General features: G+C 39.5%; 10 protein-coding genes across 10 annotated transcripts; 4 read left to right on the forward strand and 6 right to left on the reverse strand.

Moving 5' to 3' along the window:
* Window positions 1-530: 530 nt before the first annotated feature.
* MELLADRAFT_108957 (uncharacterized protein) lies at window positions 531-1595 on the reverse strand (the record flags this gene model as incomplete). Its single annotated transcript, XM_007412908.1, has 3 exons — window positions 531-595; window positions 712-868; window positions 954-1595. The coding sequence occupies 3 exons, from the start codon at window positions 1593-1595 to the stop codon at window positions 531-533; spliced, it is 864 nt and encodes a 287-aa protein (XP_007412970.1).
* A 1886-nt stretch (window positions 1596-3481) lies between these two features.
* On the forward strand, window positions 3482-5106 carry MELLADRAFT_108958 (uncharacterized protein; the record flags this gene model as incomplete). Its single annotated transcript, XM_007412813.1, has 3 exons — window positions 3482-3864; window positions 3906-3963; window positions 4726-5106. 3 exons carry the CDS (start codon window positions 3482-3484, stop codon window positions 5104-5106), a joined length of 822 nt encoding a protein of 273 aa, XP_007412875.1.
* A 343-nt stretch (window positions 5107-5449) lies between these two features.
* Window positions 5450-6196, reverse strand: MELLADRAFT_108959 (uncharacterized protein; the record flags this gene model as incomplete). Its single annotated transcript, XM_007412907.1, has 4 exons — window positions 5450-5482; window positions 5553-5705; window positions 5778-5938; window positions 6055-6196. 4 exons carry the CDS (start codon window positions 6194-6196, stop codon window positions 5450-5452), a joined length of 489 nt encoding a protein of 162 aa, XP_007412969.1.
* A 1033-nt stretch (window positions 6197-7229) lies between these two features.
* On the reverse strand, window positions 7230-8435 carry MELLADRAFT_65313 (uncharacterized protein; the record flags this gene model as incomplete). Its single annotated transcript, XM_007412906.1, has 4 exons — window positions 7230-7582; window positions 7653-7908; window positions 7938-8155; window positions 8177-8435. The coding sequence occupies 4 exons, from the start codon at window positions 8433-8435 to the stop codon at window positions 7230-7232; spliced, it is 1086 nt and encodes a 361-aa protein (XP_007412968.1).
* A 1308-nt stretch (window positions 8436-9743) lies between these two features.
* MELLADRAFT_108961 (uncharacterized protein) lies at window positions 9744-10955 on the forward strand (the record flags this gene model as incomplete). Its single annotated transcript, XM_007412814.1, has 5 exons — window positions 9744-9786; window positions 9862-9959; window positions 10066-10188; window positions 10307-10389; window positions 10460-10955. The coding sequence occupies 5 exons, from the start codon at window positions 9744-9746 to the stop codon at window positions 10953-10955; spliced, it is 843 nt and encodes a 280-aa protein (XP_007412876.1).
* Window positions 10956-12330: 1375 nt separating this feature from the next.
* MELLADRAFT_65314 (uncharacterized protein) lies at window positions 12331-13290 on the reverse strand (the record flags this gene model as incomplete). The annotated part of the gene is made up of 1 exon (XM_007412905.1): window positions 12331-13290. The coding sequence occupies one exon, from the start codon at window positions 13288-13290 to the stop codon at window positions 12331-12333; it is 960 nt and encodes a 319-aa protein (XP_007412967.1).
* A 3855-nt stretch (window positions 13291-17145) lies between these two features.
* On the forward strand, window positions 17146-17480 carry MELLADRAFT_30503 (uncharacterized protein; the record flags this gene model as incomplete). Its single annotated transcript, XM_007412815.1, has 2 exons — window positions 17146-17214; window positions 17307-17480. Coding segments are annotated over 2 exons (243 nt in total), but the record flags the coding sequence as incomplete, so codon positions are not given.
* Window positions 17481-19218: 1738 nt separating this feature from the next.
* Window positions 19219-20202, reverse strand: MELLADRAFT_75270 (uncharacterized protein; the record flags this gene model as incomplete). Its single annotated transcript, XM_007412904.1, has 5 exons — window positions 19219-19378; window positions 19465-19811; window positions 19898-20031; window positions 20100-20120; window positions 20196-20202. The coding sequence occupies 2 exons, from the start codon at window positions 20027-20029 to the stop codon at window positions 19473-19475; spliced, it is 471 nt and encodes a 156-aa protein (XP_007412966.1).
* A 163-nt stretch (window positions 20203-20365) lies between these two features.
* On the reverse strand, window positions 20366-23390 carry MELLADRAFT_89857 (uncharacterized protein; the record flags this gene model as incomplete). Its single annotated transcript, XM_007412903.1, has 14 exons — window positions 20366-20970; window positions 21046-21117; window positions 21206-21283; window positions 21377-21460; window positions 21552-21632; window positions 21724-21843; window positions 21925-22056; window positions 22131-22214; window positions 22299-22388; window positions 22463-22676; window positions 22760-22831; window positions 22910-22995; window positions 23096-23223; window positions 23302-23390. 14 exons carry the CDS (start codon window positions 23388-23390, stop codon window positions 20366-20368), a joined length of 1935 nt encoding a protein of 644 aa, XP_007412965.1.
* Window positions 23391-25565: 2175 nt separating this feature from the next.
* On the forward strand, window positions 25566-26867 carry MELLADRAFT_26531 (uncharacterized protein; the record flags this gene model as incomplete). Its single annotated transcript, XM_007412816.1, has 2 exons — window positions 25566-26640; window positions 26770-26867. Coding segments are annotated over 2 exons (1173 nt in total), but the record flags the coding sequence as incomplete, so codon positions are not given.
* Between the last annotated feature and the right edge of the window lie 1131 nt (window positions 26868-27998).

Consider the following 27998-nt stretch of genomic DNA (forward strand, 5'->3'; position numbering starts at 1 on the left):
TCTTAGAAGCCAACTTCAACAGTTTCTTTTTGAGATGAAACGATATGTTTTTTTATTGAAAACGATGTCTTCATTTCAAAAGTCTCATGTCAAAGGTCTGAAAGGCAATTCAGATCAGTTTTTGTTTGAAGTAAAACGATACATTGTGCGATCGTTTGAAATAAAACGATCGCTTTTGAATTCTTCAAATTGCAAAGGTTGAAACAAACCGAAGAGAGGGAAACTTTGAAATCAGCATACATCAGGTATTTAGACAAGCAGCATATGTTTATTTTGTAAGGATTTGTGTTATTGGGTGTGTTGCGTTGACCAAGAAGGGGTGGGGTTGGTTGAGTCTACATATATCGAACACAACTGTTTTTTTCAACAAACGGGTGGTGAGATCTAGACGATTTTGACCCATGTGAAAAAACCCATGAAAAAAACCCATGAAGAAGTTGGGTTTTCATGGGTTTTTTTCATGGGTTTTCATGTTGGGTTGTAGGTTTGTACACCGCTATTATACACGGTTTCACTACCGATTTGAATCATCAATCCATCATAGGTTGATCAAGTTTAGAAACCTCTTCTCTAGCGATTTCTTCAATCAAAACACCTAATAAAGAGAAACGCCCCAAAAATGAAAATCAAAAGGCAAAGAGTCAGTTCAAAAACAATTTGACATCCTCTATTTGGAATGATAAGAATTCAAGATTGGTCAGGATTAAAAACCTATGGCAATTAAAGCAGAACCATGTAAACTTTTTAACATTAGTTTTGGATCTAATTTCTTTTTAGATGGTCGACCTGCTTTGATCGGTTTGGGAGTCATTAAGTTTTGATTCGTGTAAAATCTCGAAGCGGTTTCGTGGATTGAAACTAATAATGACTAATACCAAAGAGAAAAATTGATACGTTTAGTTCATGTTTTGGGGGGGGGGTGTTTTTGCTTTTTGGAAAAATGTGAAACTTACTGAAGATGGTAATACTTTTTGAGGGTTGGATGTCGTGTGGTTTGTTAGTACATTTTGGATTGGTAGGGTTTTGGAAACGATTGGCTTACGATGGTTTAGGTCTTCTGGAAATGGTGTTGGTTCGGGAATCGGTTCTGTTCTCTGTCCCTCAGAAACAGAAACAGAAATAGAAGTAGAAGTCGAAGGTATCGGTGCTGGTTGAGAAGTAGTATGTATCGAATCAGATTGATTTTCTTTCTTTTCTGTTGGTTCTTCTTCTTCTTCGTCATCATTAGAATGAATTGAATCATCAACTTCATCTTCATTCAATTTTCTTTTCTTCTTCAATAAGTTTTCCTTAATCTTCGCATTCCTAATCTTTCTTAATTCTTTTTTTCTTTCATTTCTTTTCTTAGTTTTCTCTTGACTAATCTTTTGTCTTTTTAATACATTTTTTAAATTCATATACCATGGTCCTTCTTCTATTTGATATTTTCGTTTGAATCTTAATGAACTTGGTTTGTCTTTTGGTTTGGATTTTTGATAACTTTTTTCATTTTCTTCGGATGATGATGATGAGGGCGAGGATCGGTTGGTTGGATTGGTTTCTGGTTGTGAATATCTATGAGTTCTATGACAAGTGTAAATTGAGTCCTCATCCATTGTTTCTGTTTGGTTTTGATTCGGCGTGGTTTTGAATTTTCTTTCTGGTGAGAAGTGTTTGAAGAGGGGCTTGGTTACGGTGGTACGGAAGCCGTGACGTGAAGTGACCGCCACGGTTTTTTCAAAACTTCGGTTTTCGGTTTTTGGTTTTCAGATTTCAGATTTTCGACTTTTCAGTCTTTTTTGAATTTCTGATCTCCTACGGAAGCCCAAACTTATTCAATCGCCTCAAAGATCAAGTTTGTTTCGACTCATTGGAAGACCCGATCGAACATCTCGAACACTATTGACGCCATCAATCACCACCTCGGCTGAAAGGCTTCCTTCAAATCTATAGCCCGTTGGCTTTCATATCTCAAACTCATCCACAACCTCCACAGATGAGTTCAGTTTCCATTCTCTTTTAGACCAAATGAGAAACTGAACCATAGCTTTGATCTTCATATTGATTGTAAAAGATGGGAGGTGCATTTTCACTTCTTAAGCACCTTCAGTATGTCTGTTGACTTAAACGTTCATTGGCAAAAAAAGCATAGGATGAGTCGTCATCACTCGAGAATGCTTTATTAGAGCTATCTAGCCTTATCTAGCCTCGTGTATACTACGATCTATGTAACCAAGTTGTGAATTTGTCATTTAATAGTGATCAACGCATACTCTTTGAGCTCTTCATCTTGACAATAAGGACCATGAGACTATTGATCTTCACCAAGAAGATCAGAAAGAAGTATTTCCAGAAAGGAGTATTTGGAACCATACTGACACAAACCATTCAAGCAAACATAGGACGAGCTTGTTAGTTGCAGACCCTTAACAAGATACACCGACTCAAGATTAATGACATTGCAATAAACATGAAAACAAGCGATTGAGAAAGGCAAAAAAGCGAGGTGAAACTTTCAAATAATCTATCATCAAGCTAATATACATGATTAGTCTCAATTTTGTAGGTTCAAACTTTGGAACCGAATAGCCTCGAGAGGAAGAAAAGCAACATTTTTCACCGCGTAAAAAATGAATTCAATAATCTCACCGTTGAACGTAAACAACCCGATCAATTCTGAGTTTACTCACACCGCCTAACCAGCTGGACACGTTCCCACTGATATGAATAGTTTTTGTGTAGACTTGATCACCAACGGAGCTGATGAGATTGAACATTTACCAGGATGTCATCATCATGGACTTGTTGCTCTTGAAAAAGAAGCAATTCGCCATTGTCTTTGAATTGAATAGAAATGTGGTCATCGTCATAGACTTCTCACAAATGTGCAAGGCAAGGGGCACTTTTAGACTACAAAAATGACAGTGTCTTTGCTAAGGGCAACGTAGTGTAGTCTTATTAATGCAGGGGCTTGAGGCAAATGCATGTTTGGAAATCAAAAAGACTGAAAAGTCGAAAATCTGAAAACTGAAAACCGAAAACTGAAAACCGAAGTTTTGTAAAAACCGTGGCGGTCACTTCACGTCACGGCTTCCGTACGGTGGCCCACAAGCGCCAACTGCGCCAAAACGATAAAACTTGGAAAAGTACGCTTTAGGCCCCGCTCACGACCCCGCCCAGCTCAACAGGACTGCTCCTGCCCGGTTCAGGCTATCACGTCTACCCGGGCAACTCCTCAGCATTTGGGTGATAACCTGTTATGGCGCAAGTGGCAGCTCGTGCCCTTCAATATTGACACAAATTGTGAATTTGATGATTCCCCACCTGAAACACATCTTTTATCATCTTTTTTGCTCCATTCTACACACGTCGTCGCGTCCATCATCAAAAAATTTGTTACGCCTCTCATCAATACTTTCTCTCTCAACTTTACATCGATCATCACACTCATTGTCAATTTAACACATCTTCACCTTTTAACAAGTTTTTCAAATCGATCTCAATGCCGCCCAGAAAGCTTATAACAGAAGACTTCCAGCCACTGATTGCCGACCTAGTTGAAGAAGGCCTCACTAACGCTGAAATACAAGTCGAACTATCTACTCATCACGATCTTCAATGCTCTCTCAGGAGTCTCACTCGTGCACGAACAGACTGGGGCCTACAAAGACTTCCAGACGAACACACCTATGAGCTTTTCAATGATCTAATCAGCTTCTATCATGGTCAAGGTATGCGCGCCGAACATATCATCAATATAATCAAAGAGTGTCACGACTTCAACCTGTCCCCACGTACTCTTGCACGACGCTGTCAAGTCCTCGGCCTGCACCAAAAGCACGACGATATAGATCTTGGAAAGGTTACTATGGAAGAAGTAGCTGAGTTTATCTGACAGACCAAGCGCAACCCGGACGGTAAACTAGCCGGATATCGTCGTGTCCATCATATCCTCAGAAACCAGCACGATGTGTTTGTCCACAGGTAAGTACGGGGTTAACTGAATGGATGCACTCGTTCAATTCTACCAATACCATGCGTTTGTGTAGACACATTGTTGAAACTATGGTCAAACAAATGGATGGTGATGGTGTCGAAAATCGCTTGCGTGACTCCATCAATCGCCGAACCTTTTATGTACCAGGGCCAAATTACGTGTGGTCTGCCGATGGACACGATAAGCTCAAGAAATTTGGCATCACAATGTATGGATTCATCGACGCCTGGTCTCGACGTGTACTGGGTATCTTTGTCCATATCACCAATAACAACCCAGCTCACATTGGCTTGTACTTTCTCGAGACTGTCAAGAAAATAGGTGGTATACCTAAACGAACCGTGACCGATCATGGGACTGAAACAATCAACTTAGCTGCACATCAGATTGAGTTATCTGCCGTCTTTGCGAACATCACCAAGGAGGAAGCAGCACTTCGCCACCAATACACTGACTCAACTCTCAATCAAAAAATTGAATGCTTGTGGTCACAGCTCATGCGTCAGCACAACACGGCTTTAATCAACATGATCTTCACCTCCATGGAGCAGGGCAAGTACAACGATAATGACCCACTTGAAAGGCAAGTACCAAGTCTGGACAAGTAGACTCTGTGATGTAGTTGCTGATTTTGTCTTCAATCTAGGCTTCTGTTTTTGTATTTGTGGGTACCATTGGTCCAACAGTCATTGGATCAATGGATGTATGATTACAACTCATACTCGAAGCGGCTTGATGCTTGAACCAAGCTCCCAACAAGTTGTTCACCCAACTATTGTTACCTCGCTCCTGCATCCAACAACGGTGTTGAAGGCCTAATTCCAGTGACTTTGGAACATGTTGAAGAAATTCAAGCTCGACATTATCCAAACGCTGATGAAATCAGGACCACTTCTCCTCTATGGCTCCGTGAGATTTGTGCATCAGCTCAAGAAGAACTTCAGATCGACATGGCTAACGTCACTATGGAAAACATCTGGACAGTTTTTCACAAAATCCTTTTGTTTCTTCGATCCTATGATTTATTTCTTCTGGGAATACCTGAGGGTGTTCCGCGTGCTGCTACAAATCACGAAAAAGCTGTGGAAACTATTCAAAATCGGTTTGGACTCGTGTCGCGTGATAATTGAAGGTCACATAATGTTTTTCAATTTTTCTATTGACAGGTCACAGACAAACAAAACAAATGAACAACATCTAAACTCATACTTCGTAGTTAGTTCTTTAAAAGTTTGTTTTAGAAAGAGAAGACTACAACAGGTTGAGCTTGTGACAGACTGATCATGACTGTATCATTAACAAGGTATAGACACATTTGATTCGTGAATTCTGGACAAATAAGAATGCTGGGATAGATACATGACAGATACATGACATGCTGCCATACATTACACATTTCTCACTACCATGTATTCAACTCATCCAATAGATGAGTCTTGAAGAGTAGCCTTGCCGTGTACTCCTTCTGTGTGACTAGTCATAATTGACTGGTGAAATGGTAGTAGCCTAAAGTGTGAGGGGAATCCATCATCCAAGTCAGTTGTTGGCCTTTGTAACAGATTAAAACCAGACTTACCTGTACAATGAGCTCATCGGTATTAGAATCCCAATTCTTGATGTGTCCTGAGATGAAAGTATTGACTCCCCGTTCGTTAAAATCATCCACATTTAACACAGCCAGGCCTGGTTCACCTTGGTAATATATTACGTTGTCAATATATCTGCCCAACTGTGTATTACAATGCAAGCAAAAATAACGTGTTAGTTGAAAAACAACAAAAGGGTAATGAAACAACTCAACTGAGGGAAACCATGCATTGTGTTCAACAATCAATGAAACAATCTCGGGCCCAAAATCCCATGCCACCTCAGTATCTGCATAGATTGGCTTGCCTTGAGTTGACACCGTAACTGAGTTGACTAGATGTGGGATGAATTGGCCATAGGCCACAGGACTAGGCCCTAAAAAGCCATACAACTTGCTGAGCTGACTTCAAATATGCACTTCCTCAAGGCAGCGTCATGCAATAGAAGTCTGTGTGCATGGTATAGGTGATTGGTTTGCACTGCAGGCGCACCGGGAGTTGTATATATCAACACCACAGGCATCACATGTGGTGTGTTTGAATCCGCCCCACCCAACATGCAGTGGGCTTGGAAGAGAGTTGTACCGGCCGGAAAGACTTGACGCACATCTGAAAAAACTTCTTCAGCACACATCTAGAGGGAAAATTAATGGTGAAAAGTCAGTTTGTGAAGGATATTGCAAACATGAAAGAAATTGTGCTTGCCTCACGCCCTAGCACAAAGACACCACTGGCCACAGGAGGATTTTCAAGCATTTGAATATAGAATTAAGCTGTGACAGAATGTACTCTATGTAGACAAAGGTTAATGGGCAAAAAGTTCTCTCTGGATTATTGAGAGTTAGAGATCTGTGATTGAATAGAGTGATATGAGTTTCCGTTTGGTTTTTGATAAAGAGCTCAATAAAGGGGGTCAAACAAAGATGTTAATGACGATACATTATAATGAATCAGACCCTGAACCATCTCATTTTCAAGTATGATTCAAAAAAAATCACTTACAGGGTCTGGACTATCACAAAATTAACAATAATCAAGACCCCGTACTACAACTGTTGTACAAATACCATGTCAACTAACTTTACATTCTCAAAAAAGTTTTAAGATGGAAAAAGAGAAAATTGGTTTATTGCTATGGCACACTGCCTTTGAACAAACAGCAAATGGAGGTACTTAAAAGAGAGAATTGGTTTATTGTTATGGCACACTGCCTTTGAACAAACAGCAATTCGAGGTAATTAAAAGACTTAATTGGTTTATTGTTATGGCACACTGCCTTTGAACAAACAGCAATTCGAAGTAATTAAAAGAGAGAATTGGTTTATTGTTATGGCACACTGCCTTTGAACAAACAGCAATTCGAGGTAATTGAAAGAAATACAATTGGTTCATTGTTATGGCACACTGCCTTTAAACAAACGGCAATTGATGTTACATAGAAGAATCAGAACTTTATGGTGTTGGAAGGGGAGGTCAGTGAGCTTCACCCGTCTGGTATTTATATCTGTAAGATATGTACTACCTGAACCAAATTTATTGCTTATCAGCCAATGATCAAGCTGAAGCGAATAAAAAGAAAGCATAACCTTTGGATTAAAAGGTTATGCTTTTCATCAAAAGCAGTAAATGAAATGCCTTCGACAGAACACAATAGAAAGCAGCGCTTTCTATGTGTTCTCAGTACAAACCAAGAGCCTTGAGCGAGTTGCATTTAGTTTATCAAAGCATTTACTGAGTGGTGTTTTGCTAATAAGTTCAATTGGACCGCTTGGGTGCCAAATGTCAATTGGTTGAATGCTGTGAGTACGGCTTCTTTGAGGTTCTTTCAAATGCCAACGGTAAGCGATGAAGTCTGATTCAACAGTGTTTCCATCAACTTGAAGGAGCCACTGAAGACCAGCTTCCCATGAAATTCCACGTTTGCTGTGAAGGAGGTAAGGCTCGCGAGATGCACCAAATCGTTCAACTCCTTGTTCAACCTTTTCTTCATTGGTATGGATTAAAGGCTGTGTCCAACGGGCTGGAAGGAAGACAGAACAACACATGTCATTGAGAATCAACAATCATACATTACATAGGACAATGTTTACCTTTGTAACCAAGAAGTGTCTTGTTTGCGGCTGAATTGGTCAAAGGTGGGGCTTCAGGAGTCTTGATCTCTACAGCGGGGGTCAAGGTGCGGTTGTGTTCGAAACGGGTATGATCATAGATGAGATTGATCGAGCTGTTATTTGTGAACCACCACGTCAAGTTTGAAGGTGTGGCAGTAGCTTCTTGGTTCCCTAAGGAAGTAAATTCAAAACCGGCTGAGTCCAGAGTGTCAAGGATGTCGTTTGGTACAAAGATCTGTTGAAAGTGTGTCCAAAGATCTTGACGTAACTCTTTGTAAGCTTGAGGATGAAACAAGTTGATTGTTCGAGAGGTTGAGAGCGGTTTTTGTTTTGCCCATTTAGGTGCGTGATAAATTTCAAAACCACACGGAAAAGTGATTGCAGGTGTTGATCCATCATATGCCGGAGTGTCTGAGGTAGGGCGTGCCCGTGGCCGATTGGTTGTTGCTCCTCGTGGGCGCTTGACCTTGGCGGCCTGGCAGCTGTAATTGTTCAATTTCGACTTTCTTTGGCGATGGTGAGTGGGTCAAATGTATGTGATATGGCCGGGGTTGATGTCATGATTGAGGATGTAGTGATAGGGGTTTGAAGGGCATTATTATGGGCAGCAATGGTGGCTGCTGCATGCTTGTATGCTCGTGCATCAAAGCTGGAATTAGGCTGCGTAGTATGATTTGTAGGTTGTGTTTGATATGAAGATGTTGAAGTGGAAGCCGTGGCTGAAATGGGTTGAGGATACTGTTGGTGATTGAAGTTAGACATCATTGGAGAGGGAATGTCAATTGAGCTGGAACTGTTGGCTGATTGGGAAGATGATGCTGAGAGGGGTCCAAGTCATATTTCAAGGCATGTGAGACAAAGGCCATGAAATACTGAAGGTCTTTGATGGCATACGGAGCATGGTGTTGCGTTCATGTTAATGTTTAAGACAGATGATGTAAAAAAAGTGAAGTAGAAATTGAATGTAGGCGGAGAAAAAAAAGATACAGGAAGGGGTGAGAAAGGAATGAGATGCATACCATATTAGGAAACCCCGAGGGATTATATAGACCAAGGGTTGTAGCCATGGCCTTTTGGACTGAGTGAAATCTCAATCCTAGTAGTACTACCGCATCTATGTAGAAACAAAAAAAAGAATTTGTAAAAAAGAATATACCTGATGAAAATCATATTTTGATTGTGCAATACTTATCATTCAGCATTGGTTCTGTTCTTTGGCACTAACTATGTTTTTGTTCTTGTTGATCTTTCAATGAAACATAATTGATAAGATTTAAAAGTTTTCAGTCATTAAGATGGACTTGTAATACAGTGAATGGTCAGTGGGGCGAGCCAGAATGTGATGTGAGCCTTGGCAATAAAATCAATTGAATGTTGAAAAAAATAAAACTTTTTGAAAAATCACACAGAGAAATATTAATCCAGCTATAATGGTCAATAGAATTGCACTTTGATCTTAAAGGTCAATTTTTGGTTTTGCATTTCAAAGTTCTTGATTCTATGGTACATATGGAGTAAAAGCTTCAAGCTAAAAGAACAAAAATCAATGGGTTTTAGTTCTTGTTACCAACAAAACCATCAGTCTGAGTGAAATTAATCTTTCACCAATTTGTTATATTTCATGATAAACTGAACAAAGGATTTTTCGAAAAGTAATCTTCTGTCTGTAGAAGAAAGATTAGAACCAAAACCTTAATCTGGGTCACCTTTGAAATGGCAAGGGATGTAGTCTTTTAGATTCATAGAACTGGAAAGCAGCCTTGTCCGGTCACTTCAAAAGCGGCCTGAACCGGGCAGGAGCAGTCCTTTCGAACTGGGCAGGGTCTTGAGCGGGGCCTGAAGCGTACTTTTGCAAGTTTTGTCGTTTTGGCGCAGTTGGCGCTTGTGGGCCACCGTACTTGGTGGACCGACTGAAGTCGAGTCAAGATAGTTTGAGGTGGTCGGTACTTTCACTGTCTCGGTACTTTCCTAGCTGATCGGTTCTGTAGTTGTGACGTAGCAGTGACAAGTTTCGAAGAACTTGGACAATTTCAAAATGTTCACCATCACCATCACATATTACTCAAGAAGATGGGTCATCCCTCAACTTTCGCCAACGCACCTATTACAAAAGGTTAGTACTCTTTTATTTATCTTGAAGCTTTAATTTATCATTAATCATTAACCAGGGGTTCTTTTGGATTCATAGTTGCCGTTCTTGGTTGTTCTTTAATTTCATTTTTACTTTCAAATCATCAAGACCTTTTAGACTTACCACTCAAACCAGAATTAACCCAAAACCTACAAGTATGTAACTAATTTCACCATCAATTTTTGACTTGATAATATCTTGGAACTGATTATGTCCTCGTAAAAAACCTGGCTTTTTTTGGTTTTTGGTTTTCTTTTTTAGTTTTGGAGAATTCTTTCACATCATTTTGTTTGTTCTGATTTAATTGACGTTTTACTTATCGTTATTTTATTATGGAATGTTTCGATACCTATTGAACGTATCTTTGGTTCAATTAAGTATGCTGTCCGTGTTTCTTTTTTTTCCAATTTTTTTTTTGACTTTTTTTTGGGGGGGTTCTAGATTGAAATTTGAGAATCGAAAAGCTGATGTGTTTTGAAGGTTTTTGAATTTATTTTTTTAGAGTTTCTTACTGGTGACCATCATCATGGGATCTTTTCTTGAACTTTTAGTTTTGGTAATCGGAAATCGATTATTCGATTATCAGTCAGTTAAAATTTTCTAAACTTACAAGATCAATCCGAATCTGAATTCTTCGAACCACTTCACTCTGCAGGGCGATTCCATCCGGTCCATTCTTAATCGCATTTTCAATTTTATATCAACATCAAAAACTAATCCCATCACTTCATGATTATGATCTAAACCCATTCAAATTCGATTCACATACATTCTTACCTAACCTATTATCACTCTTTATATTTTGTTTAAATCCGATTTCATCTACTTTAGGTCTTTTAGTTGGATCGATTTATAATCTCAATCAATTCAAATTCAATCAATGGAGAATCCCATCAAGTATTTTACCTCGATTTCTTCTTCATTCTCAAACCTCAATGTTTCTTAAATTTGAAGATCCGAACAGAAGACCAAGAACTTCGGGGGTTCTTGTTCCTTCACCGCCTACTGAGGTCGAGTTGAATGAATTGTTGGTGATGTTTCCTGATTTGTCTAGGGATGAAGTTTTAAAGAAATGGAATTTATCAGGTGGTAGTTTAACAAGAACAGTCGATTTGATTCTCAATCCTAGTAGTACTGCCGCATCTATGTAGAAACAAAAAAAAGAATTTGTAAAAAAGAATATACCTGATGAAAATCATATTTTGATTGTGCAATACTTATCATTCAGCATTGGTTCTGTTCTTTGGCACTAACTATGTTTTTGTTCTTGTTGATCTTTCAATGAAACATAATTGATAAGATTTAAAAGTTTTCAGTCATTAAGATGGACTTGTAATACAGTGAATGGTCAGTGGGGCGAGCCAGAATGTGATGTGAGCCTTGGCAATAAAATCAATTGAATGTTGAAAAAAATAAAACTTTTTGAAAAATCACACAGAGAAATATTAATCCAGCTATAATGGTCAATAGAATTGCACTTTGATCTTAAAGGTCAATTTTTGGTTTTGCATTTCAAAGTTCTTGATTCTATGGTACATATGGAGTAAAAGCTTCAAGCTAAAAGAACAAAAATCAATGGGTTTTAGTTCTTGTTACCAACAAAACCATCAGTCTGAGTGAAATTAATCTTTCGCCAATTTGTTATATTTCATGATAAACTGAACAAAGGATTTTTCGAAAAGTAATCTTCTGTCTGTAGAAGAAAGATTAGAACCAAAACCTTAATCTGGGTCACCTTTGAAATTGACAGATCTATGAAACCTGCACTTGATGGTTTTTGGTCATTTTCAATTGAATCTTCAAAGGCACAAATCTGGTTGGTCAAGATTTTGCCCAACCCTCATGGTTCTTGATTTCTTGGGCTAAGAGGTTGAGGATGAGGAGGATCATTGGACTTATAAGTAACCTGGTGAACTTGGTTCAACTGTCACTGACAAAGATTGTGTTACAATGCTTATGTTGAGATAAGAAGTAGATTGTGTGGAGGTAGTTGGCATGTTTGAAAGGGAGGGCCAGATGGTGTAGTTAATAGATCTTTGGAAGTTTTTGCTGGAGATTTTGCAGCCTTTGCTAAGACTTTTGTAGTTGTTGCTGAAGCTTTTGAACTGGGCTGAAAAAACCTTCAACTTGTTAAAAAAATGGACTGAAGATATCTTCAGCCCAAGCACTGAAAATATTTGAGTAGATAATTCTTTCTGCCTATCTGTATATTGTGGATTTTTTATTCCTTTCCAAAAGAAAGAGAATTATGTTGAATTTTGCAAAAAAATGAGGAATTGATTTGTTTTAATTTGGTTCATTTGGGCAATCTGACATCCTTTACACATTCAAATTGGTTTGCATCCATTTTTATTGTTGGTGATATAAAAATGTATACGGGTCACTACACCAGTGACAAAATATACAAAATGACATTATTTAATCCTAGCCAAAGGTCATAAATAGGACAAGAAAAAGTAGAAAGACCAATCACTCCAAAAATATCCAGTACATGAACTCCTATATAGAAGAGAAAATAGAAAAAAGTCATAATTTATTCAATTGTTTGAATTGCCAGTCAGAAATTAACTTTTTTAAGACCTTAGATGATAAGCCATTCCTTCCATCCATCCACATGAGATATCCTAGAACTTCGTCTGAGGTCCATTCCCAGACACGATTATCTACTCTACCTGCGTGTTTGCATTCATGGACGATATCAAAATCTGCATGTTCCCAATTCGTCATATAGCTCTGCAAGTATTCCCACCCCTCTCTTAAAAGTTTCTGATTACGTTCGTCTCCTATATAATGATAATTTGCGATCAAGGCTCCAAAAAAAGTAGGTGTTAATTTATTTTTGGCTCGAACAAGTACTCTTTGTATATCTCTAGATTTCAAACCATTCAATTTATTCTCTTTCAAAACTCTTTGTATCAATTTAGCTTTCAAGGGTTTAAACCATATTTCGATTTCTTTTCGAAAAGGGAGACTCCCCCAAATTTGATGCTTTCCAGATCTTGTTAACAAAGAAACACCGTCACGAACCGCATTATGAGCTTTATGAACTTTGGGAGGAATTACATCCACATTTTTCTCCCGAATTGGGTCAGATTTTTCTTCTCCACCATTATATTCTTTTGATACTCCAGTATCTCCTGGAACACTTGGCGTTTGAATGTGATGACTTTCAACAGATTGGAGGTCGATGATGGATTGATGTTGATCTTCCGTGAGACTTTCCATGTCTTCTGCCGATGGTTCAGATGTTGAAAATTCTTGAACCGAACTCGATCCTGAGCCATGAAATATCTCTGAGCTATGAGTTGGAGCTTCACGAACATGATGATGTAGATCACTTGAACCAGAGCCTAGAGGATCATATGTTGGAAAACTGTATGGGAAAGCTCCAAACATTGAGTGTTTATAGGGCATAACACTGTGATGATCTCCTGGTAGATGCGACCCTGGCTTCGTGAGCTGTGCGGTTTGATCCTCTAGCCACATCCTAACATCTGGTGTGAACCTGAAGGATTTTTCTTGTCGATACGAATTTTTAAAGGAATCTGTTTTTTGAACTCCTAATGTACCAGAAATTCTATGGTTTTGTGGAAATACTACATTGTTTGTTGTGAGTTCAGGCGGTGCTGCAAACGTCAATTCCAATGGATCTATTCCCTCAAGCTTTGATATTGTGGATGATGGTACAGGTGTCAATTCCAGTGGATGTACAGTAAACCCGAGTACGTGTTCCGACCTGCCCTGCAAAATCAAATTTCACCTTTCGGGTCAATGTCGGGGCACTCAATTTGAATGTTTGAGACTGGCACCCAGACCATTGAAAAGGCATTGCTTTGATGAATCTAGGAATATGGTTTTGGAGACCAAAAATATGATTTTACTCTTTTAGAGGTTTGGATTTTCGGACCTAGGCCTCAATTAGGTACCTATCTAGCTACTTAGCGGCGCACTAGGCCTATAATTTAATGAATATGGCTGCTCAAGTGGCAAATAACAACCAAATTTGCTTTTTTTTCAAAAAAAAACCAAAAGTTTTGCAGCCTAACACCACCCCTCAACCTTACTCTCCCGCCAAAAAAAGCAGAAAAAATGGCAAAAATTTCTCAAAAATTTCGGACCCAAACCTCTATGCGGACTGGCTTGGAACACGTACTCGGGTTTACCCACTGTATTTCGCCATATTTTGATATCGTCGATGGTGGTGCAAGTGTCAATTCCAGTGGATCTATTTCGCCGTATTTTGATATGGTCGATGATGGTGCAAGTGTTAATTCCAATGGATCTATTTTGTCAAGTTTTGATATTGTGATGGTCCCAGGGTTTGTTGTTTCTAATCTTAAAGCTGTGTCTAGATTTCGTCCACCCAGGTACATCGATTTTGTCAAGTTTGTGCATATGATCATGAAAGTTATACTTATAGTTGAGTACACTGAGCGGGACATTTTTATGTGATGCTGTTGAATCATTGGATTTGTCATGGAAGTTGTTTGTACTCGCAATAGTTGGATCTGAAGGTGATTGGCTCAAGATAGTCACGGCCGGCTCACTGACGACATGAACTTCAAAATCATTTTCAACTCTGGCGGATTTAGCTGGATGTTTCAGTGCTAAGATTCAAAAGGACAGGGAAGCTTAAGACTCGAAACTCCCTGACGATCTCGCATAGCACAAAACCAGGTGTATCAAAATACCTGCATCATAAACTAGCCAAAAGTAAAAACTCTTACTTTCAAACAATTATGCAGTCACTACATAGTCATGAGCCAAAACACACCATGATGAGTTGGCTACGCACAGGTACCTAATATCAAAAGACAGATATAAATTCTGTTCAAGGAATGGGTCTCTTGGCTCTAGATACTAGGTATTTTGGTTCACGCTAATTAGCGGCCACAGAGGCAAGATGTATTGTCATCATGTAAAGCTTGAAAGAAAGAGAAATCGGACATAAGACTTGAAAGCAGAAGAACTTGAAAAAAAACGGAAATTCTGAGGGCGGTTCTCATGTCTGACATGTATGACCTCTACAACAGATTTTTGTAACTTGATATGTCGACTGTTTTTTTACCAAAGTCTCTCGCACACTTCAAGGAATATGAGAATTGAAAAAGATTTTTTTGGTTATTTTTGATGTAAATTTCCCTTGATAGCCTGGGTGGGCCTTCCGGGGTCGATGATTTTTTGTAGTAAAATACAACTTTCGAGAAAATCTTTAGGATAATGTAAGGAATGTAATTGGATGGATAAAAGTTATGTCAAATTTATAAGCTTATTGATGATAGAAATTTGAATTCGGGATTGGGGAATTCATCTTTAGAATAATTGCCAGCGTTCATCAATTCACAAATAAGCATATCATGTTTGAGAAGACTGGACAACAAGATCTAGTTGATATGAATATGTTATTGAGATGCTTAAATAATCATGAGAAGATGAGCTGTTGTCACGACACACCCGGCAAGAGTGTCTACGCTTCTCGTTTGAACTCTCAATCATTCAACTTGTGTTGAATCACGAGAATATGATAGGTTTTACCTTGCTTTTGTTTTACTGCTACCCTTCACCTCATGAGTCCACTTGCTGTGAACTTCCAAGACCATTGGGCAAGGATGAACTTACCTAAGTGGAACCTGAAGTATGTCAAATTCAGTGTGCTTTGAGAGAAGTTTTGGAATAGCAGACCTCACACTGCACAGCACCCTATGTAAGTCAGAATTTATTGAACCACACAATGAATGGGTGCAGGGAGGGCATGTGTAGCGTGCCAGTGTTGAGCTTTATCGTATGAACGAGTGACCAGATCAACGAACCAAGCCAAGGCAATAAACTTAAAGACATTATAAAGCTAAGTGATTCAAAGCAGCTCAATCTCACAACTTGATCCTTACATTTTTATCTTACTCGCACTTACTAACTTGAAATTTTTGTGAGGAGCGGCCGCTTACAGAGCTGTATTTTTTTTGAAAACCACAAGTACATACCTTTCTCAAAAATCAAAAGATAGTTCATGAAAAAATGGCTATCTCTTCACTTACTGCTTTGTTTCTGTGGGAGCAGAGCAGGTGATTTAGCATAGGTCAGTCATTCTTTCTGTCGTATACGACAAAGACATTGAAAGGGGGGAGCAGAATACTATATTCCTGTCAAAAGCTGGAAATTACCTGCTGAAGTGGTCTTCAGTTGAACTCTCACATTCAAGCAAAGATCATCTCTAACGCGGCATCTTATCAAAACCGCGTACAGAGCGCCAAGTTGAGCTGAGAGTTAAGCCAAGTTAAGGTGTGACTCAAGGTTGCGATTCTTCTCCAAATGTGGTTGAAGTATTATTTTTTCTACATATGACAGGGCACAGCACGATCATCTGTACTCTTTCGAGGCTCAAGTCATGTTGCTGCTGCTTGCAATCAGCTGCTGTGGATCAGAGTCAGATTATGTATTCGAGACCCCTGGTTGGGCCATGCTTTCATCCTTCCTGAATCCAGTTCGTTGTCGGATCGGCTTGTGATCTCCACCCGAGGCTCCGACCGAAATGGTTACCCACTTCACCAGTCGATATTTACAACGGTTTACTTTCCCAGCCTCCTTCATTTGCTCGTTCACTTGACTCGTCTGCATACGATCCTACGACATCTAAAATCGGCTCAACAAACAAACTCGTTTGATTCATCCTTCTCAACCAAACAGTCCATTCGCAATGAGTCAGATCAACTACCTGATGTCTTATCTGGCTTCCAACGAGTCTTTGCCCTTGGTAGACTATGCTCGACCAGGGCTGTTGGGCTTTGGATTCCATGTGTTTAGTTTTCTAAACTTATCTTCGTCTCTATGGATGATGCTCCAACCTAGTAAGTCTTAACGATATTCTCTATTTAAAGAGTTTTTTTTGGGAGCGAACTTATTGACAATTTGTATTCTTTTTGATCATGATTCGTAAACATGTACAAATTATCGTCAAAAAGATGCGATATGTGCTCCACCATCTGGCGCGATTTATGGAGGCGTATCCAATTTTTTGACATTTTGGGGGTGGGTACATATGTTTTACTTCGATGACTTCTCATCCAAACAGACGAGTCATCATCCGATCTAAAAATTTATTTTAAGACGGACTGATATAATTTACGAATTCGACCTCTCAATGCTGGGTCACTTTACTTGAAACTAGGCTTCTTATGAGTTGGCTTACTTTTTTGTTAAAGCTCATGCTTTATATGTCACAATCATCACAAGGTTTGTGAATTCACTTTTTCGAACCAAGGTATGCACCTCGCAAGATGGGTTGAACTGACATACGCTTTTGCTATAGGTCCATTGAGTCAACTTCACGCGACTTTCAATCTCATCGCGCTCCCATTGGAAACATTGATCTCACTTGTCTACTGGCCTATATTTTTGTATGACCCGTCACTGGTGAGTGCTAAAAATACCGACTTCTCCACTCAGGCTTTTTCATCTTCAACGCGCTTTCTGGGATTGATCGAATATATTCCGGACTATTTCAGATCTTGCCACCACCTCCAGCCGTAAAATTGACACTTTCATCCGATTTATCTCTACACCTCTTTCCAGCTTTACTTTTATGGACCGATCATATTTTCTTTTCTTCTGGTCTTGATATCTCTAATGCAATTTGGATCATCATTCTATTTACGATGTTATATTCTTCTTGGATTGAATTCACTGCTGCTTATGCTAATAATCATCAAAGTTCAGTTATCCTATTCATTCTTCATAATCTCTATTTTCTTTTGGCTCATAAAAACTTCAAACTTACTTACTGAATCTATTTATCTTTTGATCGATAGTGCCTTACCCATTTCTTACAATCGCTACCCTAAGAGTTAGGTATATCATATATATCTCATGTGCTACTATTTGTTACTTTCTCTTATTAATGGCAAACTCCATTCAAAATCCCAAAACTTTATATCATCAAAACCACTTTCAAACCCACCCAAAATGATTTGTTATATACCTAGCTCTAAAGATTCACACAAGAAGAACTGCACTTGGTTTGTTTATGTAAATATATATAGATATCAGCTGTAGCATTCTTCATGATAGACTGTTGATAGGATTAATTCATTTTGTTGGATTGATTTATCCTTTCTATCTTTGATATCTGGAATCCTTTCCGTGGATCCAGAGTCCAAATTCAGTTTCAAAAGTGGTAAAATGAAAATTTACATACTGTATTGGATTCAAGGGGTTTGCAATATGAGTGTCACTGTTGTTTGTTCCAAACAATTGAAAGCTGGATGTAACAGGAAAAGGAAGTATGATAATGAGGTTTACGAGTCACCTACCATGACTTATAAGAAAATCAGCTCATCAAAGTTCGAGAGTACCTTTTCTAGGCTGAAAAAATGAAGTTGAATGTGAGAGGTAAAATCATTCCGAGATTTTAATGTCAATTTCGGAATGAAGCTTCACGGTTTATGATCCTTTCAAGCTCATCACTTAGAACAATCATTGTGTGCTTATTCAAAATTGATCACCCATAAGCTGCTGCTGGATTTGTTTGTGTGTCTCTGTGATTTGTCAAGAATTTCATATATCATCTCATCCTCCATTCAACAAGTAGACTTTGTTGATCTCACTCAAACCAAGACCAAAATTTTCAAGGATTTGAACTTCAAAGGATGTTTAACCTTTCCCAATATCGGATTCCTGGAAAAGCCTTCGAATTCAGGTCTTGGATGAAAACAAAGAATTCAGCAGTTCAAAATTCAAAATTTAATGTTTGAAGTCCTATCTTTATCTATGACTTACGTACAATGTACCATCTTTGCCCAATTTTTTTATTTGCTCTATGTCTGTCTATCAATAAATACCAAACTGATGTATTGTTCTAACTTACTACCTTCACTTTCTGGCGGATGCACTTCAATGTCATACTCAGCCGGACCCCACAATTTTGGCTCCCGCGTGGTCCGTGATGTGAAAGATGAACGCATCAAAAGATGCATGTGGCGGATATAGCGCTTATCAGTCTTGCAATGACTCAGCATGAATTCGTGGTCAATTTTTCCAATGGTGAGATCCGAGTCTGGCTTTGACTTCCTCGAGAGTGAAAGTAATTTATGTTGTTCATGAAATGTAAAAGACAAAAACAAGGTGAAGTAATAAGGTATCATAACCAAGGATGTTGGATTGCATTCGAGCCCGCGCTCTAGCAGTAAGAGTGGGAGATCTGATCAAGTAAAAGCACCTGCACTCTTATCCATAAAGAGTATATCGAATAGACTTACAAAGTATTCAAGGGCGTTCGATTCATAAGAAGATGAAACTTAGTATTGTAATCAAAAGCTCACAGTGAACGTTTTGTGATTACACAGGGCAAGAGACGCTCAAATTTATGCACGCTCATTCGGGACACGATTAGTTTTGTACAAAGGCTCTGTAGTTCAAGTTGGAAATTAACGAGACTTAAATTTCGGAGTAGATTCTATATTCAATCATAAGACAAGGTGTGTATACAAGGAATGATTTTGAGCGGTAGTATGCCGTAACAAAAGAAACGACACGTGATATCATAACGCTGGTATGTATCAGTTGTAGTGCAAATCGAATTCTGGTGAAGAATTCAGATGTCAGTATCAAAGCAGTTTCGTCATCTTGACTCATTTACTCGGAATGCGTAGCCTGGAAATTGCTCACTTTTCTCCTTAACAATCATCTTCAGCGCCTTTACCAGCCGCCGATCCCCCACCGGATGAGTTCTCATTATCAGAGCTTTGTGAATCAGGATAGTTCGTCGTAGATGAATCGGAAGGGGTTGTAGTGGTAGATGAATCAGGAGGGGGCTTGGTAGTAGATGAATCAGGAGGGGTCGTCGTAGTAGAGCTGCCTGTGTCAGTAGAGCCTCCTGAAGAATTGCCACTGGAGTTGGAACTACTACTCGAGCTACTTGATGAAGAAGAGCTCTTAGGGACACCGTCACCATGTCCTCCAGTACCAGCGCCTCCTTGACACGGATTCGACGCATAAGTAGTGGTAAATCCGAACTAGAGCGGCAAGGATCACATGTATCTTAGCATAACATGGCTCTTACCAATAATTTCTTTCAGCGTTGCAGTGCTCATTGACTTACCTGGGCATTCCAAAGATCAGCCTTTGAGCCGTCACCCTTGACCGTTCCAATGGATTCTTTGATGGACTTGCAGTCAGCAAATCGTTTATCTTCATTCTTCAGGCCACATTTGTTGACGAGTTCGTCGCACATGACTATTGATTGAGAGAAGGGAGAAATGAGACTTTTGAGTAACGAGGTGAGGAGAGGACTGAATACTTACATTCAGTGATGATGTGAAGGTCTAATTACATCATCCAGGAAGTAAGAAACAAAATATCAGAATTTGAACCACAAGATGTCCATGGGATATACGTACTTAGTGCAGCACCATGAGAATGGAATTTGAAATCAAATGGCTGGTACGCTTTATCATTCTTCTCGCGGCCAGGAAGACCTTGGCCAAATTCGATTCGCATATCTGGATGAACGGGGAAACATATATGAGAAAAATGTAACTCTGAATTCAAGACTGATCCCATGAAATCACTAACCTTTACAAGGACCAAGTCCAGAAGCATCAATAAAAGGGAGACTACTAGAAGTGCTACCTGAACCACCTCCGGCACCACCGCCAGAACCGCCGCCGGCACCTCCTCCGGCACCTCCTCCGGCACCTCCTCCAGCACCTCCTCCAGCACCTCCGCCTGAGTCACCACCTGGAACACCTCCAGCACCGCCGCCAGCACCACCACCGGCACCACCTCCAGCACCACCGCCTGAGTCACCACCTGGAACACCTCCAGCACCGCCGCCAGAACCACCACCGGCACCACCACCGGCACCACCGCCTGAATCACCACCTGAACCACCTCCAGCACTACCGCCTGAATCACCTCCAACACCACCTCCAGCACCACCTCCTGAACCACTACCTGCGCCACCGCCTGAACCACCACTACTGGAACCAGAATCGCTTGAGCCGCTTGTATTATTACTGACTCCTCCTTGATCGTCGACTGTAGTATTATTATCACCTCCCAAGCCTAAACCAGAGCTAGCATTCATCGAGCCGCCAGTAGGGTAACTGATCTCTCCACTTCCACCGTTTCCAGCGGGAGGGGAGTCAGTTGAGGAATTTGATGGAGAGACGACTAAGATAGAGTAGAATCACACGAGGCGTATTAGAGGTCTAGTATGTCTAGATAGAAAGATTGAATAAGACTTACTCGATCCATTACCGCCTCCGCTTCCTCCTCCTAGATCAGAAGTACCGTTGCTAGGGGTTCCGGTTCCTGTGTCTGAAAAAGAGTAATTGTTTCCATTTGAGATGATATTTTTAAAATCAATTGGTCGTTTCATAGAAATATTATTGAAAGAAAGACAAACCCTGTGTGTTACCCGACGTTCCATTAGAGTTCGTATCCCCGCCCGAGCTATTGGTAGGATAGTTTGTATCTTCAGAAGCTTTGTGGTCACGCATGAAAAGATGTCAGCCAGAAAATCAATAAGAAAGTTGTTTGAGATGATCAAAGTGTGTAATGAATTTGATCTACTTACATGAGTTGGTAGTGGTCGAGGGGCTGGTATCGTTAGAGCCCCCTCCACTTCCACCAGTGGTAGGATAGTTTGTATCTTCAGAGGCTATGTGGACAAGCGTGAAATGATGTCAATATGAAAATCAACAAAGAAGTCGTTAGAGGATAGAGATGTGTGATGATTTCGATCTACTTACATGAGTTGGTAGTGGTCGAGACGGTGGTAGCGTTTGAGCCTCCATCACTTCCAGTCGTAGGATAATTCGATCCTTCGGAAGCTGTGTGATCACGCGAAAAAGTTTCAGTCAAATTGATTCATCAATCTCGTGTTACAGGATAAGGGTATATCAATGATTTGAGCGTGCATACATGAGTTCGTAATGCTTGAGTTATTGTTGCTCAAGTCTCCACCACCTGTATCACCACCTGTGCTGTTGGCAGGCGTGGCGTCAGTCGGGCTAGTGACGCCGGTAGTAAGATACTCAGATCCTAAACACAGAAAAAAGTGATCAAGTAAAAGATTAGTCATGAGACCACTCATTAGTACAAAGAACATTCAACCAAATTTACCGGTAGAGTTCGTATTCGTGTTCGTGTTATTATCACCAGCAGTATTATTTGTGGAACCAGAGTCTTGAGTAGTAGAAGAGGTAGTGGAACCGCTTGAACCTGAAGAGCCGCTAGTCGGGTAATCAGATCCTTCTAGATTTGGGTTAGCCGGGAAGAAAGCAAAGAGTTAGAAGTAATTTATGTGAGTAGTGTAGGAAAGAAAGTACCTGTCGTAGTATTGTTGAGTCCGGTGTCCTGCGATCCTGTACCCGAAGTGCCATTTGAGTTTCCAGTGGGGTATTCAGAGGGACCTGAAGATACCGAAAAAAGTTGAGGAACACAAAAGCATGATGAGTATTTCAGGACACTAAGATTAATAAGTCAGATGAACAAACCTGAAGTGTTAGTAGCGCCCAGTGAGACGCCTGCGTCTGAATCACTACCACTGCTGCTTCCGGAACTACCACCCGATGCACCACCTGATTCTGAAGTGATTTCAAGAACATAATAAGCCAACAGGTTCTTGAGATCGAAAGAGGAAGAGTGATGTGAGACTTACTACCAAAAGGAAAGGTGTTGGGTTGAGTTCCTTTGATGACGGATGACGAGTTAGTGGTCACTTTAGGATCGAAAAAGACCATTGGATTATTCTTGGGATTTTGGGCTTGAACTATCCCAGCAAGCTGTGGATATTTAGGAGCCTCTTGACAGTATACAGAGTTACGTTCTTCAACCGGGTTACAATCATAACGTGGGGGAGTATTACGTTCAGCCTGATTAAGGAATTAGTTTTAAAGTGTTCATCAGTGAGGTCGTTTAAGATAAGTTTGCTAAGGATTTGAGGAATGTCACTTACAGCTCGGTATCTCTTGGCAATATCGATCATCTTGGTACGGGTCTCTTGACTAGTGATTCCATTTGTCATATCCTGTTTTGCAACAAACAAAGGGAATGTTAAAAAATCATAGTGGCCTTTCAAGGTATTGATTGAAGATGAGAAACCAACCAGAGCAGCTTCGATAACTTTCTCTGCATGCTTTTGTTGAGCACACTCATCTGCCTTGGCTAGCAAAGGCGTAATACCACCACCACCTGTAAAATCATCGCCAAATTCATTTTCCATCAGATAACTGCTTCACTAAATCTCAAAACTTTGAGATTGTAAAGGCAAGAAGTTCAATAGATGACTGACTAAGTGTTCCACAGATGTTACCAGGGCAAGTTGGTAGATTAGCCAATTCACCAATAGCCGATAAGCTTTCTTGACTGAAACGACGACGAGCCAGAGTGTGATATTGACTGTCACCAAAGGCAGGATCACTGGAAGAAGATAAGGCGTGAGTTCAGACATCTATCAATTTGACACTTCTCCCCACATAAAAAAACCAATCGGCGTACTTGGCCCATATTTGACGTCCTTGGGCGGGAGGCGGCGGGTGACACGCTAATAAACCGATGATCACCAGTACTGTTGATACCGATAGCATTCTTGATCAAACTTGAGGGTGTCTAGAAGATCGTGGTGTTGTATGCAAAGAGTGATGACTTGCAGTTTTCTTCCAAGAAAATGTTTGAATTAATCCTTTGTGAGAGGAACTGGCGTAAAATGATGTTGACTGAAGATATTGACAATGATAAAGGCCGAGTTGAGTAAGAAAGAAAAATAGAGCGCGGCTCGTAATGAAGAAATGCGACGAGGTTGAAGGGATTCAAACAAAGGGAAAAATCTGCAATGATGAACACTGCCAAACTAAACCTCGTGAGCGATTTTTTTATGAAAGCAATATATGAACAGCTTGAAAGAAAAACGAGAAAGTGATAATTTTTTGGTGGGTTTGAAAGTCAATAAGATGTAACAGTTAGAAAATATAAAATCAATATACTCAAAGATGGATGAAATGAAACTATTAACCAATTAACGAAGCAAAAGATGAAATCTAATGACCAGAGAACATCAGGAGAATCAAGTCGAAAGGAGAGCTTTATAAACAAAACACGGCAAGAGAATGAACGCAGCCGGTCCCCAGAATGTTGAGGAAATTTAGATCACATATTATCACAGAGAAGGTCGTCATCGAAGATGACGCCAGTCGCATGTTTCTTCACAGAGACTAAAAGTAAGTGAATGGGCGTTGAAGTGGTTGTGATTTGAAGAGAACGATCAAGAAGCTGGAAACGGATGCACATCTCTCTAAGCAAAACCGGGACAACGAAACTGAAGCCTTCCAAGTTCCAAGTTCCAAGTTCCATGCAACTACTATTTGCCCTAAACGACGGGATTCGATGGTAGTACATATTGTAGTTCTCTAATGAGGCTGATCACTGTATGAGATGTGACTCTGATGATGCCGTCGAAGGCTTGTTTTTCGAAAGCCGTCCCTAGTGAAATGATATGTAGAAGGGACCTCCCTCATCTTGGTTTTGTAACCTTCTTAGGCATTTTGTACTCACTTTAGAACCTCTTCGACCTCCTTCTGCTTGATCATGATGCCTTCGAATCGGATTCAGCGTAGTAGTTATAGTGATCTCTGTCAAAGACAAATGAGAAAAGATCCAGTCAAACACTCTTCAGAAATTGGTATGAATTCTGTTGCTGTCAGGAAAGCAAAGACCTCACTCAACAGAAGAATGCGATGAAGGAAGAGAAAGTTGAAACAGCCAATGGTGATTTGAAAACCACTTTCACCATCAACCTGGTTTTCTGAACCTCCTTAAACACATACTCTTGAATGGACTAAAACATATTCTCCCCTATTCCTTCCTCTCACTAGAACTCACTCTCAAGAGTCCAGGGGCAAATCAATCCTTCTTTCTTTGAGATGGAAAAGAACACCCGATTATTTTCACATTCTTCTGATGCCCACCATGCAAAGATATATATGTAGATACAAAGGCATTTCACACTCGACCTTGTATTCAGTAGTAGGAGATATGATTTGAGAGGGGCTCTTAGAATTAGCTGAATATCCTAACAATCTTCAGTATTAAGATATCATTGAGAAAGGAGTATAGATATAGTTTGTGAATATAAAAGGGTGCAAGATGTAAAGTGGGTTCTTGGTCTCGGATTCTTGTGTGAACCGAAAACGGGACTATTGTTTGAATTTGAACTTTGAAAGTTTGTGATCTGTTGAGAGGTGACTGTGAAGTTATTGAGATCACTCAAACCAAAGACAACAACATCGATCTCATTTGATTGGTTGCAAAGTAAGTAAAAGGTAAGTTGATTTGAACTCTTGCTTACTTCTGATAACTTCGAGTATGTATACTAAACACTTCTTCATCTCTTCATCCTCAAACAGAACTTCATCCTCAAACAGAACTTCATCCTCAAACAGAAGAAACCGAAACCAAGAAGAAGAAGAAGAAAAAGAAGGAGGAGAAGGGGAAGGAGAAGGAGAAGAAGAACCTTCAATTCGAATCTAATCATGCCTGACTACCCTCTACTGCCTACTCCTTCTGACGATTATCGAACAGAGACTACAATCAATCAATCTAAAACAGAGACCTCGATTCTCAACTTACTACTTCCATGGCTCGAACCTGAAATTATGCCTACATCCTTACGCCACTTAAGTTCCTCTGATGGAACGAGCGATGAAGATGACGATGAACCAGAAGAGAAGCCTCAAGAACCAGGCTCAAGATCGATCGAAACTGCTATTCTTGATCGATCAGCTCATATGAAATATTTGATTCCTTCTCTCGGTCATCTGGGAGCTCGACTCACTAGTTTAGATGCTAGTCGACCTTGGCTAATGTATTGGATCCTCAACTCATTTTCAATCTTAAACTTAGGTCTCAATCCTACCGATCGTCAAAGAGCCATCGATACTATCTTATCATTTCAACATCCTGATGGAGGTTTCGGTGGTGGACCAGATCAATTAGCACATCTAGCTCCTACCTTTTCATCAATATCAACTTTAACTTCACTCTTAGGAGAGGCCAATCCAGAATTAATCAAAGAAACTTGGTCAAGAGTAAAGATTAAGAAAATGTATGAATGGATGATCAGTTTAAAACAAACAGATGGAAGTTTTCTAATGCACAAGGATGGAGAGATTGATGTTCGTGGTACATATTGTGCTTTGGTAGTAGCTAGTTTACTTAATTTCCTTACACCTGACTTTTCATTTGGACTATCTAACTTTATCTCAGGTTGTCAAACTTATGAAGGTGGTTTAGCTTCTACTTCTCAATCAATTCAAATCAATGGTTCTGATTCAAATCAGTTTATTAGAGTTCCTTTAGGTGAAGCTCATGGTGGTTATACTTCATGTGGTGTACTTTCACATTGTTTATTAAAAAGTTTACCTGGTTCTATTGAACCTTTAGATTATCAAGCTTGTCTTCGTTGGCTTGCACTTATGCAAGCCTTACCAATCGAAGGTGGTGGATTTCGAGGACGGACTAATAAACTTGTAGATGGTTGTTACAGTTGGTGGTGTGGTGGATTAGTTCAAGTGATAGAGGAGTTAATTGAAGAAGAAGAAAGGGAAAAGGATAATGAAACAACTAGAGCAGAAGAATCATTCAAAGGCCTTTATGACCGAAAGGGGCTACAGGAGTACATCTTACTCATCTCTCAGGGTCAAGCTCCTGAACCAATCCTAGGAGGACTAAGAGATAAACCAACAGTTCCACCTGATCAATATCATACTCATTACATTCTCTCTGGTCTTTCATCAGCTCAAAACCAACATCGAATGTCTAAAGAACAACACAAGATGATGAGTTTCGAGTTCGATTTAAGACTCAAAGCTCCATCCTTCAAAGGTAAAGATGAAACGATTGAAGAATGTATGGAAAGATGTAAATCGATTTATAGTCGTTCGAATTCATGGGTTTTACTTGATGAGAAAGAAAAACTGGTGGTCGGAGTTCCTGCCAATCAACTTATACCTATTCATCCTCTTTTTAATATTCGATCTGAATATGTGAAGAAAACAATGGATTATTTTTATCTTCGTGATTTATAAACGGTTAGATGGTTTTTTATAAATTGGTTTATGTTGTAGAGTGGTATTCTTTTTTTTTTGAAACGGGTTGGATGATTACATGATCATCTTCAAGGAAAATTGATGTTCACCCAAATTTGATCGTTTTTCTTATTTCTTTAAATCTATCTCTTGGTTTGGATTCATGAAAGAATTATATTGATTTGAAAAGAAAAGGAGAAAACAAAACAAGACAAGACAAAAAACTCATAATCAAACATGTTACTTTTTGTTATTTTGTTGATCTAAACTTTTTTTTTCAATTCACAAATTCGTACTTTTTTTTCTTTTTTTTGGGTTCATCGAGTTTTTTTTAAACATTTATCGTTAAATTGCATATTTGTAAGATTTTCTGGTTTAAAGGTGGATTATGATGTGATTTTTACTTTTTAAAGTTGTTAAAGTTTGATGAATTCAGGAGGTCTTGAAAAGCTTGGAGATGGTATGAGTACCGCAAGGTTAGTGTCTAACTCAGTATACAGAAAAGTCACAAGAAGTTGTGATCAAGTCATGAGTGTTGTTCTAAAACACGAGCAGACAGTCTGTGGGTGTGTTCTGTAATAAGAGTCCCCATTTTAGTTCTACCATGCAGGATGACATCTTGAACATTTTTGAAGGTTTGAAATGTTAAAAGGTCCATAGGAGATACTGAGGGCAAGATGTGATGGGTGGCCATGATATGGAATCTCTCTGGAGAGTTCTCCTCACTATAAAATCAAGCATGAAGTTGATATTTCCAGTCAGAGTATACTCAAAGCGAGTTGTTAGCTTGGCAGATTCACATAATGTCTTGATCATCGGCGTTTCAAGCCCATGTAAGCGGGTTCACTAAGACTAAGTCAGAGGGATTCCGTTCATGCTCCATGAGATAATCCTAAAATTGCCAACGAATAAGTCATATACAATTCATGAGAGTAAACCAGCAGAGGAATTTACTTCCTAAGTCACAATGAGAAGATCAGATCACTAGATAAGAATCAATCATAGCTCACAACATTAGGAAAGGTAGTTTGAAATTTTTCTATGGGTATCTTCATCAAATCAAGTTTTCAGAATTTCTTTATGTTTTGTTAAAACCAAGGAACCTTTGGATCT

This window comes from Melampsora larici-populina, assembly GCF_000204055.1.
Source record: "Melampsora larici-populina 98AG31 unplaced genomic scaffold MELLAscaffold_33, whole genome shotgun sequence".
Lineage (NCBI taxonomy): Eukaryota > Fungi > Basidiomycota > Pucciniomycetes > Pucciniales > Melampsoraceae > Melampsora > Melampsora laricis-populina.